The 18,450-nt window shown below is 41.5% G+C and overlaps 1 protein-coding gene across 3 annotated transcripts in view; it reads left to right on the top strand.

The window, feature by feature from the left end:
• kcnh2b (potassium voltage-gated channel, subfamily H (eag-related), member 2b) overlaps positions 1-18,450 on the top strand; it is a 137,246-nt gene that overhangs the window by 74,332 nt on the left and 44,464 nt on the right. For 2 of the 3 annotated variants that reach the window (XM_028966740.1, XM_028966742.1), the window contains one exon: positions 622-836. In XM_028966740.1, coding sequence (XP_028822573.1) covers positions 622-836 — 215 coding nt within the window. The remainder of the gene's footprint in view (positions 1-621; positions 837-18,450) is intronic. The other variant, XM_028966741.1, reaches the window with a different exon arrangement.

Here is an 18,450-nt window from a genome sequence, read left to right as displayed (position 1 = left end):
GATTCCCTGTATCCTGCTAGCAGTGCAACATTTTGGAAAAGTAGCCAGATATTCAAGTGTTGCACTGATATTCATCAAGAATTCCTAGAGGAGGGGTAGCATTTACTTGTCAGATTCACTAGTTTTTCCACCAGAACCCTTTAGATCTCTCAAATGAAAGCGCTAGAGCTTTGGCGTGGTTTGGATTTGTTACAGGCACCCTTGGTAGACAGGTGATGCACGAGTAAAGGAGAAACCGATTCAATTGAATCTATGGATCCATGTCATAGGGCAGATCCGTAAACAAACTGAAACGTTGAGTTTTACTTGTCCTTGACTTTGCAGTCCTCTAGATGGCAGGAAAGGTCATTAACAAGGAGATGAGCTTGCATATATGTTTATATACAGTACAAGCCAAACGGTTTTACACACCTTCTCATTCAATGTGTTTTCTTTATTTTCATGACCTTTTACATTGGTAGATTCTCACTGAAGGCATCAAAACTATGAATGAACACATGTGAAGTTATGTACTTAACAAAATACTTTATACTGTCATGGTTTTAATGTTTTTGGTCCTTATTAGCAGTCTTCCATGTTAAACAACATTTGTCAAAATCTTGCATAAATTATTGTTCCAAGCAGGTGCCGTGAACAACAAGTCCAACATCCTGAACTCTACCTCTGATTCCGATCTCATGCGCTACCGCGCCATCAGCAAGATCCCGCAGATCACCCTCAACTTTGTGGACTTTAAAGCCGACCCCCTCATCGCCCTGCCCTCAGGGGACATGGACATCATCGCCCCCTGCAAGCTCATGGACCGTACACACAATGTCACCGAGAAGGTCACCCAGGTAAGAACAGGGTTTCTGTTATATTTCTATTGAGTTCATGGTATCTGGTGGTGCATCTGTGTTTTACTTTTGCCTGAGATGATTGGTTTGTGTGAGCAGGAGATAAGTTTAGCATAAGACAGAGAACTTGTGTACAGTATATGGTTGTCTGGAAAACTCTAATTTTAGTCCAATTTGTGCCATCTGGGAATTAAGTGTAAGGAGAATGCATTAAATGCTGAAATGTGAGTCCATAAGCTCGTATGGAACTCAACATTTTTCACGTACAGCTCATCTACCTGTAGCAAGCAATGTCAGTCTGTCTCTGAACTCAAATTGAAACAGCTCTGAGAAATATGAAGAGATTTTCTTCACCTAAAACATGCTGTTTATTCTTCAAAAGAATAAGCAGCATGTTCTTATGGGGGGGAAAAGATAACTATAACCATGCAATAAATAACTAACTAACTAATAAAGACTAACTGTCGGAACTGGATGAAAAACAATAGTTCTCCAACCTTGTCTTGATTTTTGAGATAGTAGCTCATGACATGGAAGGAATCCAGCAGATAATGAACATCTAATGGCTTCCATTTCCATTTCCAGTGGTGCACTTCCATTGCAACTATTTGACCGAGTCAGAGTTATGGCGTGGTGGAAGGGCAGGGTTTAACTCTAAGGAGAAAGTGGGCAGAACTTGGGTAGGCATGCAGCTGTTTGTTGTTCTTTGTTGAGCTTGAATCTCTCGTCAGTATTATTTCAGTTCCTGCTTCTGCGCTGCTGCTCAGCAGAAGCAATCAGACACACACATCACTGTGGCGAAAAAAAAAGGCTTCAAATAAAAATTCCAGCGATATGTTCAGCATCAGGAGGATTTGGGCAGCATTTGTTTTGGCCTGCTGGATGTAACTGGGTTACACTAATACACTTGGCAGGAGGACAAGACGTTCTGAGCTGCGCACATGTGTCTCTCCTGTTCTGATGGAAAGCAAAGAGGATCGGTTCTTTTGGGATTAAATGATGACAGATGATGCCGCGCCGATGGCCCATCTACCTGCATTACGGAGACGTGGGTCCAATGGAGAATAACACCCTTCCCCTCATTAACCTTCTACACCTAATGCATTTCAAGAAAACCTTTTGAGAGATTGTGTAATTTTACTCATATTTTGTTGATTCCAAATATTTCAATATAATGCCACTTTTTGGTATTATGATTTTAATACACATAGACGAAAACATGATTATTTAATTTACTATGATTTAATAGTGGGTATAAACATGTTTAGCATCCTTTTTGTAGCATTGTTTAGCATAAAATATAAACACATTATGCATGATGTATTTTAATGTAACATCTAATATTATGTCTATTATAGCAGAAAAATCAACACTGAGAATGACCTTAAATAAGCTTCATTCAAATACTAATGTTACAGTTCCCCCTGTACTTTTTTGCAATCAAAAGTTTTAGATAAAATTAGCTACATAGGCCTACAAATCTACATAGGCGTAGTAAGACACTAAATTAATGAAAGAACAAAAATGCCAGGCAGGCATATGGAACACAGTCTCACAGAAAAAAATTGACGAATGGTCAGAGCCCTTTCAGACACAGAGGTTGTCAATTGATTCTAAAGAAATCCCATCCGTGTTGCTATTAGACGCTCCAAGATTGTGCTCCGGCCGCCCACTTCACTTTAGTATTAGCCCGACCATGGCTCTCACAGGCGCTCTGATCATCCGTCCCTGTGGCAAGTTTTCACGTCAGTATGGAGAATGTATAAATGATTGCAGATTTATGAACATGGGGATGTAGAGCTCATGCTTTGCATGTACAAGATCCCACGTTAAATCCCTGGAATCTCCATGGTCACTACTATTGGGGGAAGTGGTTGGCATAGCGGGTAACAAAGCCACTGAGGTGCCATCAGGAAAGTACCGTCCCCACACACTGCTCCTCCCCCAGGCGCCTGTCATGGCTGCCCACTGCTCACCAAGGGTGATGGTTAAAAGCAGAGGACATATTTCAGTGTTTCACAATGAGAATCACTTCCACTTAAACGCAGGCATGATCGACTTTCACCGTAACTTGGTCAGTTAGCTAACTGAAACTGATTGGACGCTTAACTCGCAATGCATGATGGGACACAAAATTACATTGTACGTGCATTCATGGCAAAGTAGGTAGAATTCAAGTTGAATTTTGTGTCCCATCATTTATTGCGAATTGAATATCTAATCAGTTTCATTTGTGGTGAAAGTTGTTTGTGCCTGTCGATTTAATACCAAAGTGCAGTGGTTGGCTAGAGCACGATCTCAATGTCTCAGTGTCTAATAGCGATGTGGATGGGATTGCATTTGAATCAACTGACAACCCTCCATATTTGAAAGAGATGCAGAGAGAGGTGTTGTATGTCAACAAACGACGGCATAGGGTTCTGACCAAGCGTCAGTTTTTGATGCACTGGGAGTGAGACTGTGTTGGAAAATATCAGCAAGTTTTTAATGACTTTACTGTATTATTAGCAACCAACACCACCACACATATGCTCTGCATCACAATTGCTGTTCTTGTATTCAAACTCCGCCCTAATTTCTCATGTTTGTGACCTGTAGTTGATAATTTATTGTAAAATTATGTAGTAGCGTTGAGGAAATATGCTGTAAATTTCGAACCAACCTATTTGATTGTATTGATTGAGTGTTAAACAAAATTTTCACTGTGAAGAATGCTAGCACTAGCATTGTTTGCACTACCAGTCACAGGTTTCGTCTATTAATTTACTCATTTATGGGTATTTATTGGGACTATATTAACATACCTGAACAAAAAAACTAAGCAAAATGTTTAATACTGGAGTCTCTTCAAAGCAGTAATCAATCTGATGTTTCATGTATTTGATTCTTCAAAATACGCTCCAGGGGTGTATTAGTAATTTTAAGAAATTAAGTAATTAATTTAAGTAATTTTAAGAAGTTTTAAAGTTTGCCATTCATTCTGGTTGAAGTGTACATCGTAACCTTTTGAACTAAGTCGCTTCTATTTATGACGTTGCAAAAACTCTTGAGAGCATTAGATTATTCTCTTTTTTACTAATTTGTCTTTGCTAACATCTTTCCATCATTCACCTCACTAGAACAGTATTACACATTCTTCCTTTTGTAAAATAAAAGTGCTTCACGTTTGACCTCAACATAAAAAAATGAATCAAATAAAAATTGGGGAGATCTGGAATACAAAAAAAAAGTTGTGCCCACTTGCATAATGAACTGGAACCATGATAATAAAACCCCGTTTTGAATAAGCTGGTTTGTTGCGTGAGCAGCTCACGCTAGTTAGCTTCTTTTCTCAGTTTCTCTTATGAGTTGTTGATTGTAAGTGGTCGTTAATTCCGTAATTTTCTCAGGACATCTTAAACATTGTATATGCACGCGCATGAGTGGAATTGATCGAGCAAGTGGTCTGGATTCAGCACTGCATTCCTCTTCACCATCGCTAACCACGCGTTTACATTGTGTTTGAGTCCCGCCTCAGCCGGAAACACATGAAGTGGGCTGCAGCGGCCAGAAACGCAAATTCCGCGTTTTATAACAGATTCCATTTTATTCGTTGGATTCCACAATTCCGTTTTCTGCATTGTGGAAATCATAAGGCCCTTACTTTATTGAATGGTTTTTCACTACCCATCATGCCCTGGCATACATGGGTTTTTTTTTAAATAAGGTGATGTGTTCATTAATGCTTAACTTTCTCATTCTTAAGAAATACGTATATTTACATTTTACTGACTGCATCAATTAAAAACAATTATATATAGACATTGTGTCGTGATTGGGTGCACCTAGGAGACACACCTGGCACCAATCTGCATGACAGCAGGGCGGTTCTAAAGGACTTATTGAGCAGCCCATCGAGGCTGCAACATTTAATGTGGACCGTGCAACTTATGAGTTTAGTTCTTTTCAGTTCTGGCAATCGCCACATGCCTGCGGGTTAGTTTGTGTTTTTCCCTTTATGTTTCCCCAGTTTTCGGCCCTCGCGTTGGTTTGTTTTTTGTTTAATAAATCATTGTTTCCCAGAATGTCCCGCCTCTGCACTTCATTCCCCCATCAGCTCGCGGGCTTGACATGTTGCTTAAAATCTGTTGCCTTAAATGTATTGAGAAGATACAGTGCGTCTATTCTTGCAAGATTGTCTATAACAGTATTGAAATAATTAAGTAACAAATCATTTTATTGTCTAAATTTACAACTTTGATTGTTCTCAATCGTACCCTGACCCCAGACCTTCCATAATGAACTCAGAGTAAATGTTCGGCCTCTGCGTGACATTTGGAGTCCACATGCAGTTGGTGCTCCCACGGTGCGCTTTTGCACAAAGACTGGCAGTTTAGCATGAAGTGTGACCTTTTCCGACATGTTTTCCGACGTGCGTGACGCTGTTCTGCTGCAGGCTGGGGTGGCGCGGTGTACAGTGACAGGGTGACCTATCAAGCTGCTGACTCACACACTTCTCTGTGTTCTCTGTGTCACACAGCAAACACGGAGAAATGCAACTGAATGGGATGTAGTTTGTAAAATAGAATTCATGGGGGGCGGGGGGGTGTTGCCAGGTAGTGATGTGATATTTGGCAAAAACTCTGGTGGCTTTTCATTACCAGAGAGCAGCCGTCCAATGACAGCACACAAGAACCTGTCATGTGATTGCATGGCGACATCTCAAAAATCATCACCTGTTTTGTTTTACTTCTATATTATAAAATAAGCCTCTTTGTAGACAGAGCAGATGAGGATTATATTTGAATAGGGTTAATAAAAATGATAGAATGTTGATAGAATGTCTTGGGGTCTTGCCATGTGATGTTGTGTGTGTATGTGTATGTGTATGTATGGTATTTATCAGGGCCAGAAATCCCATCATGAATCCCAGTTAAGAAGACAATAGCTGTAGCATTAAATCAATAGGGATATTTACAGCTCTCCGGTCCAAAATACCCTCTCTGACTTCAATGTCAATCTAAACAATATCACTTAAATGAAGATTTAATAAGAGATCAGAGCCACCGGAGACACTGATGACTGTTTAATCTAAAATGCATTTGTTCTACATATTTTAATTTGTGTCCCACCTCTAGAGTTGCCCTGCAACAGATCACTTTCATGTCCTCATCCACCCACCAATGCGCTTGTCATTAGTAATTTGGGACGTCAGTTCCACTCTTGTCCTGTGGGGGGCAACGCCGGACTCCAGGCCCCGATAGGCTTTAATCTGAGTGTGAACGGGGGCAACGCTGTTACATTTTTAATTAGGGATGATCCATAATTCATCCGTATTTCCTAATATCTGAGACTGAACTCAGTGATGCCCAGTGATGTGTTTGAATTGCGATGGACTGCAGCCCAGAGGGGTCTCTGGAGGCTATGTTGGGTGTGTGTGTTGGTGCTGAGTTTTCTGCCTGGTTGAGCATCAGTTGAGATGTTACTGTCTCTGAGGAAGGACCTGGAAGGGTCCTCAAGGAGGACAGGAATGGCCATGCCAGTGCCTGAGCATAAACGCACGTACACACACATAGAAAAAGACTTGTGTACCTCATTTGCTGATACACACACACACACACACACACACACTCACAGCAACCAGGCAGGTTTCTGTTGTACCTCACATACACACGCTACCATGCAGTACATAGAGACTAGTACACACACTTCCACACACTCCCACTTCAGCCTTCCACTGGCCTCAACACTCCAGCGTGGTCTGATGCAATGGAGGGATGGACGGCTCATGCCAGTGGAACTTTTCTTTAAGCACAGGCGGGTGAGACACATATGTAGAGTTTCCATTGGCTGACAGCTGCAGTAACTACGGAGGCGGCGACACCACCTTTAATTGAACCGTCTCATTTATTCATAAGTTTATGAGAAGTTAGTCTATGTTAGACGATGCAGTGTTCATGCCGATTTCTGACTCGAGGCAGTCGCCGTAGCAACTCATTAGGAATTATGCTGGGATGGCCTTTATTTTTTTTTTTTATTCCAGTAAACAGCTGTTTTGCTGAAATGCATGAGGACACAGATTCAATATGATGACACTTAACAGGCAGCCTATGGATTTTTTTTGTAAAATTGAAATTATGCAATGCACATAAGGGAAATATCTGGACACTTGCGTATAGAAACTATAATGAGTTTAAGGCACACGTTAATAAAATACTGTTTCATAAAGATGCCACGCTCCTGTGCTGAGCAGGAGAGATGAGTCCGCGGCCCTAAGCCAAAGTGAAAGCTGTGTTGCTGTGTGGCCATGTGCGCGGTCATTTGTGTGATAACTGAAGGGCGCTCTCTCTCTCTCTCTCGGATGTCGCATCCGTTTTATGTCTCTCACACACACACACACACACACACACACACAAACACACATCCACAGTAAATTTAAGGACATTTTATGTACTTTGTGCTCTTATTGTTGACCAAATGGTTTGTCCAAAACTACCACTCATTGTTCCGAAGGCCTGTGATGTGGTTGCCATCTCTGTTGGCTCCAGCATTAAAGAGATGCAATGTTTTAAATACATCATCAAATTATTTATTATGCTTTAATAATTCTTTGTCATTACCCCAATAATGGAATTAAGTCGAGCAGCTGCTCTTTGATGATTTAAATATGATTTTTAAAAATAAAATAAATACTCTAATCCACTTCAGCTACCGGTTCAAACATAATTTCGCTTTACTCTCAGTTCAGCAATCAGATCCATTTTTAAGACTGTGTCCTGTTCAGCTCTCTTATGTAAGAGATGCTTACTGCACCATGCATCCTCATATGAAGATTTTACACTGCAGCATATAAAGCAACGCTGGGTTCTACAGAATGTTGTGTTCTGCTGGTCTAGACCTGGCTCTAAAATATGAAGACAAAATTACACCCCTGTAAATGCTGCCATTATTCAAACGTGAAACCCTCACAGCTGTGATACCTGCTCGGTATTAAATATCGTTTTTGGCAGAGCAGTTTGAAGAAGCCATGTGTCAAAGTCTGAGCGTCACTGTTACGAGACAAGCTTTTCTCTTGTGCTGTTTCTTGCACGGTTCAAAGAAGTCTCGGGAGTGCTGATGATGTGAAGTGTCAAAAAAATAAATATATAAATGCATGTTGTCTATCTTTATAATTTGTGCAGCAGAACAGCAGTCTGAAGTTAAGAAGTTAAGTCTCCCTACACTCATGATATATATATATATGTGTGTGTGTGTGTGTGTGTGTGTGTGTGTGTGTGTGTGTTTGTGTGTGTGTGTGTGTGTGTGTGTGTGTGTGTGTGTGTGTACATATATACAGTATATATGACAAAAAGTTTCTTTAGAGTTTTAGGAACAATATATGTTATGCATTGCATCACCATACATTAATTATGTATAGTTATCTATATGTATAGAGCATGTACATGTATTATTTGAATTGAACTCTATTTAGCAAGAGCAATTGTTTATGGATTGGTGGTATGGAGTAAGAAACGTATTTCTGCCATAAAAAAGGTTTGCATCCTAATAAAACCATGTTATTAAAGACTTTTTTAAAGACTGTTAACCCCATACACTCCAGCAGGGATGAGAACCACAGGCTACGTCCCTGGGAAAAAATGCCAATGACGCTAACATGAAGTAGAAGTTTAAGAGGTTAAAGCGACACAGGGGTCTACGTGAACTTTGGCAGGTTGTCTTTGAGCAGTGAGGGAAATGCATGAATCTACTCCCCCCAGCTCGCTGCATAAGGCCTGATGGGAAGTTTGATTGATTCCAGCAGATATGGTGGACAGCTGCACGCTATAGTGAGTGATAGGTCTGTATAGGGTCAGAGCATCCATCCCCCCCAAAGTCCTTGAGCACCGTGAGTTATTAGGACGGGGCAAACAGCAATGGGGGGCATCGATATTCCCCTTCTGGCGTAAATGAGAAAAATGGGCAGTCGATATTAATTTTTAAATTTTAAAATGAAAGTATTCTTGGCTATTAGGTTGCGCCGTATAGAGCTTCATTGCTAATTCATAAGTCTGGGAGAAGAGATGGTGAAATGCTCATCATACATCATCTATGAAGTATTGGATAGAAAAGAATGAACTCCAGTAAGTGGCTAGCAACTTGGCCAGCACAGTTCAACCACTTTGAAAAACACCATTAGTCTTTACCTATCATTTATTTTGCATTTATTAATAATACATCTGTACCAGGAACAGCAAGACATTGCATAAAATGCAATGTCCTTAAATTCAGAATCTCTGGGAAACACTGAGCACAATTTGGTGTGCAGTTGTGTTTATGCTCATGTACACACTTCCATAAAGTGCAGCCTCTGAGAATTAATAAAAAGAACACTTGAAAACTGTGTTTAATATAAATCTGGCCAGCACATGGATAATCGGCAGCCATTTAACTATTAGCCATTAACATTAGCTTTCTGCTATGTTATCATTATGTTAGTGGCTAGTGGCTATAATACATGATATAAAATGGTAAAGTTCATGTGTGACCTAGCCAGCATAACAAAATTTTTTATGTCTAAAAAGTTTTACAAAAGTTCTGAGAAATCAGTTCAGACTTGATATACTGATATTGTTGCCTTTTTTCATATGACATAAAGGAATGTAAATGTTTTTGCCAACTTTGCATTGTTAAATACAAACTGTTGTTACTGTTGGACATCTTTATTATATTGGTTTTCCAGCATAGTGACAACCCTAATGCAAATAGGATTTAAATGTAATATATTGCTGTGCATGCTTTGGTGTGCACAGCATGCAGTGTGTGCATACAAAAGTATAGATAGCATACTATGTATGTAAATTGTATATAAATAGCACACATTAAGAATAGCCATTGGTAGGCAATCTTGCCAACTCCCAGCCCCTATAATCACCCTTTTCCCCAGCCCAGGACCCCTCCCTATGTGACTGACCTATTTTGGGGGGCGCAGCACCATTAATCACAGTGGGCAGGGCTTGGGCTTGCCTCAGCGTTCCACCTCATTGCAAAACCATAATTGAATTGGGTCTGAGTCGGCTCCTGCTATAAGCACCATTGATTTAGAGCAAAACTGAGGGGTTCACATTTGAGAGGCCGGGTGTTTTTGCCAGGTTGCCTTGAAAGTTGCCTTCGCCAGTTTGTTTGGCCTGCAAAGATAATGATGCTCCGCAGATGTTGCATTTTGGATGAGATTCAAAAAGACCAAAAAACTTTGAATATATATGCTTCGAATATAGAGATTCCTGAAATGATTAAATCAACACAAATCATAGTATTGTACAGTAAACACACACATTCCCATAAAACTGGTTCAACAAGATGCACGTATGTAACCCCCCAACATTTGGAAAGTGGTACGTTCTGTTCTGAGGCTCACTTCCCTCACAGGACAAATCCATCAACAGTGTAAAGGGGAGTGGGGACCAGAGAGGTTCATCTGAGGCGTCAGTGGAGTGAGCAGGGTGATATGGTTGTGCTTCATCACTGACACCGAGCTTTGGAGTCATTGTGTGGAGAAATGCTCCATGAACATATTCCATGAACTCAACAAATACAGACAAATAAAAAAAGAAGAAAAAAGTCCACATGCATTCATGCATAAATGGTCTCATTTTATTAGCCCTTTCAGCCATTTCAACAATAATGAATAAAATAATACAATTACGGAAATGCCCTGAAGTTTAGAAAAATGTAGCATTTTTTCAAGTGAGAAAGCTCGTGACTCTTGTCCTTTTCAAAATGTGCCTTATTATTTGTAATATCCAGTCCTATTGCCTGCACAGAGTGTTTATTTTTGTGGTGTGGGGAATGCATCTATAATTCAATAACTAATTAAATAAGCCACATTTTTTTATTGCAAATTTCTGGGTCACTGGGACCTGATCAGGTATTTCTTAAAAAAAAAAAACAGATACATTTGACCCATTGCTACTTGCCACACTTCTTTGGAAATCCCACTAAAGCCGAGTGTTGGTCCTCTAGGGAGGAAATTGGGACACCTCTGAGACACTGCCGTTTCAGCATGTTGCCTGTACCCCAACATTGATGATGTCCTGTCTGCCAGCATAAATATCAGCAGGAAAATAAATATCCAATAAATAAATAATATAAATATCAGCACTACGCTATCACCCACTATCGTCATCCTGCCGTATCCCCCATTGTTAATGGGATCTAAGGTGGTAATAGTCTAGTGGTCTATTGTGTACCTGAGCAAGACTGTGAATGTAAATGTAAAGGCATCTTTGGGGTATTGTTAGTTAAGTTACTTATTTACATGAAAAAAACATGCATCTAAAAAGTAAATACAAAATAAAAGGAAAATGCATTAGAACAGTAGAAATAATAAATTAAATTAATTAATAGCAAAAAAAGCCTAGAGCACATCAATGTGTCCCTGAGCAAGACACCTAACCCTGAGTGTCTCCAGGGTGGACTGTCCCTGTAACAACTGTTAAATCATTAAATTGTTAAACTGTTAAATTTACAATTGTAAATCGCTCTGGATAAGGGCGCCTGCCGTAAATGTAAATGTTAAAAGCCACAGAGAACAAATATGTTTTAGCCTTGATTTAAAGCAATTAATGAGAGAAGCAGACCAGGGAGGGCGGGGAGCTTGTACCACAAGGTGGGTCCAGCAACATGACAGAACCTATTGATCTTGACCAATTCAGCATATTTCCTTTGTGGATTAAATTTGGTCCTGGACCAAATTTAAGTTTTCCGTTCCAAAACTCGATGGACTGAGGTGGAGAACGAAGAGGTGGAGTAACGAAGTCAAAGTGAACTTTATTGTCACCTCACCATATACAAGTACACAGAGAGACGAGATTCACGAATTCACAGTGTGAAAAAAGACATTGTGCAAATGGAAAGACACACGACATAAAAACATGACAAAGGACATTGTGCTCGACCAATAATATAGTGCAGGTCGAGACAAAGTGGACAAGTAGCAGCAATATGATAATATATCACTATATGGGTATATTTAGTATATATTGTGTATACAGTACATAATATAATATGATGATAATAATAATAATACAGTGCAATACTTCAAAGAGTGCAATCTTAAGAATAATAAATGGTGGTAGTAGCCTAGTGGGTAACACATTCGCCTATGAACTAGAAGACCCGGGTTCGAATCCCACTTACTACCATTGTGTCCCTGAGCAAGACACTTAACCCTGAGTTGCTCCAGGGGGGGACTGTCCTGTAACTACTGATTGTAAGTCGCTCTGGACAAGGGCGTCTGATAAATGCTGTAAATGTGAATGTAATAATAAATGAACAAACTTTCTAAAAATCACCTCTGCCTACACAGCATTTTTGATGCCGCTGGGCATGGATTGACTGGGATCTTTTCAGACACTCGTTATCCTGTCTTTTACCGTACTATTGCTGTTATTATTACCGTGTTTATCGCTGGGTGACAATTGTCACTTTATTAAAAGAAGAAAGTCAGTTTATTACAGCAAGTTGTGTTTTGCTGTCAAACGGCCGGCGTGAAGCACGACCCCAGGCTTGGCGTAGGGGGCGTGTGATTATCTCATCCCCCCGGTCCTTCCTGGTACCCGGGCTGAGATAATGAGCGCAGGGACGAGGTGCATGGTGGGATAGCAGCGGGCGTGGCGGAGCCAAAGCCAAAAAGCGACAGGAGCGCTCGGGTCCCGTCTGGAACGGAAGGAGGGTAAGGGACGAGGCGGGAGGAGGAGGTCACGCGATTAACACCCGCCGTCCTGTTTAGTGGCCTGTCGCCTGTCGTCAGGCCATCTGCCTGCTCAGCTCGCGGCTCTTTTAAAGAAGCGATTCGACGAGGCCGGGCTTCTGCTCCAGCGCTCTGCTAACGCAGCGCCGCTCGGCCCCCGGCCGGGCCGTATGCCCCCACCGTTAGGCGAGGCGGGAAGATCCACGGACGCCACTAAAGGCACAGTGTGCGCCCCCTGGCCGGAGTGCGAGGCGCACACGGTTCACCAACACGGAAACGCGATCGCGATGACAGCAGTAATGCCCCGCGCCGGGATCCCGTCTCACCAGATGGATTATGGGACTACGTCCCCGCGGTTGCACATGCTACTGACAGCGACACCCACGCGCAGCAAACTACTACAAAAATAGCCGGTTTCGTAAGACAAGTCTGACAAGTCAACATAAATAGACCCAGTAGCCCCGGGTTGTCTGTTGGGTGGAGTGGGACAATGTCTGTGTTTGTGTGGGTGAGGGCAGATGTTCATACGAGGTACCATTTCTTCTACTAATGCAAGCCGTGTTCCACGTTTTTTCTTTTGTCACCCAATGATATTGTCAATTTGTGTCCAATTCTTGTCAAATCCCTGAACAGGTGATATGTGTCTGTAATAACAGTATCTGCTATTGAACAGATGGTTTTTTAAAGATGATTTTACACGAAAATGAACATGCTTTTTCACCAGTAAACTCTATCGTAGGCTAAAGCTAACCGAGAAACACATATGACTGGTTTGCAGTATCATGGTCTCCCACCTTTTGTGTCCCCTGTCCTTTGGATTTGGTCGCATCATTCAAGCGAAGTGATGGCAGTGCTTTTCATTGGAGCAGCAGATATTTGCTGAACCCGTAGGCCCAAGCCTCATTCATCACGGGTCGAGTCTCAAATCACAGTTTGCCACATCTTATTAGCCCAGATGACCCCTATTAGTCAGCTGGTCTGTATAAAATAAATTATTTTAAGGAAAAAAAAAAAAAAACACCACACATGCTACATTATTTATGAGACTTCAGTGCGGGTGCTGCCCCGTCAGCTGAAGAATGTTGTCAACAGCTTCATGCTGAAGCTTTATTGGAAGTGTCAGCTGTGTTGCTCCGCCATCCGGCAAATTTCCTCCTTTTCATCCAATTGTTCACATGACGGCAAATTAATCATGCCATTACAAACCTATTAGCGAGTGTCATTTCAAATCACAGCCGATTTAAAATATTTATTGCATGGATGGACTGTGTGGTGTGTGAAAGTGACGTAGCAAATCTATATGTCTGGCAATATGTTTTTTTTTTTAAATGTGATGCAGAAATATGAGTCGACTGTAACCATATTGCATGTCTCATATTTGCAAGTTGGGTGAAAAAAATGTAGGAGGTAAAGCAGTCAAATCAGATGCAAATAAGAACTTAATGACGTTCATCTTTGAGGAGAGAGATTTAGTGGGATGGTCAGAGATAAACTCCTGTTTTGTAAATCCAGAAGTTCAAAATACATCTTTCAACCATCATTAGGCCAACAGTAGCATTTTCACAAGGATTGTAAAATATCTTCACATTTACTTGACATAAAAGTGCCAACAAAACTCTTCTTTATTTTCAAAATGTCAGTATATCACAGTCCTCAGACCAAGGAGGGCTCCCTCGCCCCCTAGTGTCGCTAGGCACTTGCATACGGATTTAGCCGTATGACGCGCGATGCCTCTGTTTGTATTAGGCACTGTTAATTATATCTCAGGAGGCCCATCGCCTCGCTTTCCACTCCCTCCCAAACTTTCGGGTTCATCATCATCTCGAGAGAGAGAGAGAGGAAGGCAAAGGATGCCTGACGGCAATGTGCCAAAGTTGAAATGACCCAGACGGGCTTATGGGGGAACAAAGAGCTCCGTTTTAAAGAGCAGCCTCTTTAAAACCTTTCGACGCACCGGTGGGAAGTCCCTCTCATTTGCAGCAGTGCAGGAAAAGGTTATTTTCACCTCCAGAGGTGCCCAAGAGGCCCTTTATTGGTGGTTCTAGGCTGGTCTCTGTTGACCCGGGAACAGTGGTATTGTCAATGATGAAACCGTCTGCATGGCACATACTACAGAAGGTTTTTTTCAGGCTGTGACTTGTTCATTGCTCTTTTGGACATTAGCAACATTATCTGACTTGCTTGCTTCACCATTCTGTAGGGCTGGGGGTAAGCGATTATTTTTAAAACGATTATTCAGGCGATTGTTTTATCGAATAGTTGACTATTCTAATGACTAATTAGACGATTTATCTAACTATTATTTTTCTGTTGCATAAAATCACTAATTGCCACTAAAGATTAAATAGATTACTTTATTATACAAAAGTATCCAAAGCCAAACATCTACATCTTAAAACAAAATATCAGCAGTGTTATACAAAATGGTTTTGTTAAACAAAACTCTTTTACAGTACCAATAACTCAAGTTTAAAAGTTTTGAAAAAAAAGTTGTAGTGCAAAACAAAACACTGTGGAGTTCACATTGTGAAGATGGAAATGTTCTTTGCTTTGCCCTGGATAACACAAAAGATTCATTTATTTGAATGCTGACATGGCAAACTTTTTAAAAGTAATGTTATGTCCAACAATGCATTTCATTATCATCTAGCAGCTGTTCTTTGGAAAGGGGTGTACATCATTATCAGGTTCTCACTAGAGCAACAGTATAACTAATGTACTCATATTAATCTAGAGGTATTTATCTGCACTATAATGTATTTCCAGTGATCATAAAAACACATCTGTTCATGCAAATATTTGACTACACAAACATCCAATTCATTTAGTAAACATTGGCGAGAGCATCGTTCTGTTCTCCGGCGTCACGCTGCTGCTGCCTTGTTTTGGTCGCCCACGTGCGTCTGGTGAGTCGACTACTGGATTTGACATCGACGTTTTTTTTAGAACCAAGTCATCGATCGACGCGTCGCTGCAGGCCTATCATTCTGCTTCTGGTGGAACGGTCAACAATTACTAAGAACAAATGAACACTTTTGCCATGTCTCACGTACTAGAGGCTCCATTCTACGTTTTTCTTTGGATGTTTCTGAGACCCTGTCCCTTGAGAATAACCAACCCAGTAAAGGGGACTAATTCCAGCTGTATGATGAATGTGAACGCCTCTTGTTAATTAAGGGCTGGCATGAGATGTGTGATGCATCGCGACTTTTGGCTCGGTAACTAGCTGGCCTCCGGGGAGGGGCGCGGCTCTAACGAGGAAGCGGTGACTCATCGTAGCACCTCAGCCACGACGTGAGCGATGGTGAGGGCTGTCCGCTCCACACTGAGTCGTTAGTGTCAGCTTAATAATTAACTTCGTGCTCTAGCTTGATTTAGCCCTACCAGAAGCCACCTGACCTTCCAGACAGTGCTTTTGAGGTACACGGCGTCCCCGTAGTCTTATCCTTCAACCCATAAGCCATCAGTCTCCAGGGTCCATCTTATCCACGGCCCTCATTTAGTGTATGGACATGGTTGCGCACTCAAGAGAGTTAACGGGATCAGGAACAAAGGCTTTGTCCTTCTTCTCACCTCCAGTGTTGCATAACGCCTCAGTGGTCTTCTTGGGTCGGTTGATGTGAAACGCAGCTGATGCTGCATCTCTGTGCCAAGACGACTGGTGCTCTGTCTTCTGTAGAAGATAATGCCTATGACTGATGTGGAGCGATTTAGGCTGACAACAGCCTTCCGGCAAAAAAAAACTTTAATTTTCTCCAGCTCTGTGGAAAAACTCATCCATCTGGACAAATAAACAGCTGGAAGTATCAGATTTCGGCTGCGAGTGAGCCAATAAATTTGCTCTGATTTAGGTAGACAGGAGACATTTCGGGCCGCAGACGGGGCCCGGACGACAGCCGATCTCCGAATTTCCACCGGCCTCCTCCCAGTTGACTAGAGAGCGACGTGAAACATGCCACACTTTTCTCTCTCCATTGCGGTCTAAACCAGCATTGTTCAAACAGGCACATGAGGAACACCTGGACTGGGCCAGTCAACACTGGCTCCCCAGAAAGGAGGGTTGGTGCCTAGGGAGGTGTAGGAAGATGCATGAGTGGAACACGAAACAGAGCTGCCTACCTCAGCACTCCCACAGTAAGTGGGGCAGCTTGCAGAGCCTCCAAGTAGGAAAGTAATGGTACCATTTGTTATCTGTTGTGGCACAAAGGACTGGAACAATGGCAACACAACACGGCTCTGCATCCACAGGCACTTCACATGCTGCGTCGCTCCATTCAACTAGTGCACTGTTGCCGTATTAAAGAATGAAATGTTGCCTTTGTGATCAACCGAAACCTTTACCTTCATGATAAATGAATCTGATGAGGTTTTCTAAGATTAATGGTTTAATATGTGATCAGATAAAATTGGTATTAAAGTTCATTTGAATATTTATTTATTTTCCTCTAAAATATGAAATAAAAGTAGGTTAAGGTAATTTGAGGATGTCTAGTTTGATCAGTGAAAGGAGGAAATGTTTGCTACCATTGGGTCAGAAGGACTTGAGTTAATTCTAGGCATAAATAATACAGGAATGTAACCTCATCCTGGATTAACAGAGCACCTAAATAACATCAAAATAACATCCCTAAGGGATGTCCATCACAGGATCTCCAGACTGATGTCTATACAGTAAACCTACTGCGACATATATGACCCGCTTTCTTCTTGGATCAAGCTTTAGTGTCTCAAATGGATCATGGCAGCTTTCATTGTGTCAAGGTTTGCTGCCTAGGTTTGCATTTAATCTGAGATGCACCAGCAAAACTGTCACCATGCCTGTGTACACCTCAGTTAACCTTGCAAGGTGAAATTATAGCTTCAGCTTTAGGTTCAATACCTGCTATTTTAACGTAAGATATATGATAAAATGACTCAATCAATTATGTTAAATAAACAATGACAATGAACATAAAATTATAACAGTTTTACTGTGGGTTCTTGTTCCTAATTTTCCTGTGGGGCAGTGGTGGCTTAGTGGATAAGAAAGCATACCCATAATCTGTAGGTTGCCTGTTCAAATCCCGAACTGCCAAGATTCCACAGAGGTGCCACTGAGCAATGCATCGTCACACTGCTCCCTGGTGCCTGTCGTGTGCTTGCTGTGTTATCACAATGAAAATCAGTTTGCTTTCACTGATAATAAAGGAGTCCAAGAATTCCTTTATAGCTAAGTTGGTTTTATTATTATCTGACAGATAAGGAAAAGTATTGTTAAGATATTAATTGTTATTGTATAAATATTGTATAAATGTATATTATAAATATGTCATTTTTTTGAGGGTAAGTGGGCCATTATAATAACATTTTGTCAAGATATCATCCAGCTTATAAACCTTATCAAGTACCAACCTTGCCGAACCTGAAGTTGCAGGACGTTATAATATTCTTGTAGAAGAACGATATTTATTACATGGCCATTGGCAGGCAGGCCTCCACGTCTCCAGATGTCACATTCTGGGGCATCCTAAAGGTGCTTTGGGGTGTTAGGCGATAAGGCAGCACCTGCACATCATCCGACCTTAGGGCACCATGGCCACGCCGGTGGCAGCCGTGTGTGGTCTGGCAGTGACCTTCTGCAGGATCACGGCATTTCGCTTCATTTGGAAAAATGGCTCTGCAATCTCGTCCCATTTAGGGCATTAGACAGCATAAATGATCTCATGGTGACCTGCGCTTGAATTAAGATCACACTCTGTTCCAGTGTAACGTCATTAGCTGGAACTGCAGCAGAGCTGTTGTGTTGGTCTGAAGGCTTAAAACAAAGTTCATGTCCTAGATAATGATGCATCCTCTCCATCAGTTCACAATGTGACTTGGCACACGGATGCTGAAATGTTTTTGGCAGAGTTGACGAAAGCTGCCAAG

This window comes from Denticeps clupeoides, chromosome 2, assembly GCF_900700375.1.
Source record: "Denticeps clupeoides chromosome 2, fDenClu1.1, whole genome shotgun sequence".
In the NCBI taxonomy this organism is placed as follows: Eukaryota; Metazoa; Chordata; class Actinopteri; order Clupeiformes; family Denticipitidae; genus Denticeps; species Denticeps clupeoides.
The sequence above is the reverse complement of the archived record's forward strand: the minus strand, read 5'-3'. Positions and strand labels throughout refer to the sequence as shown.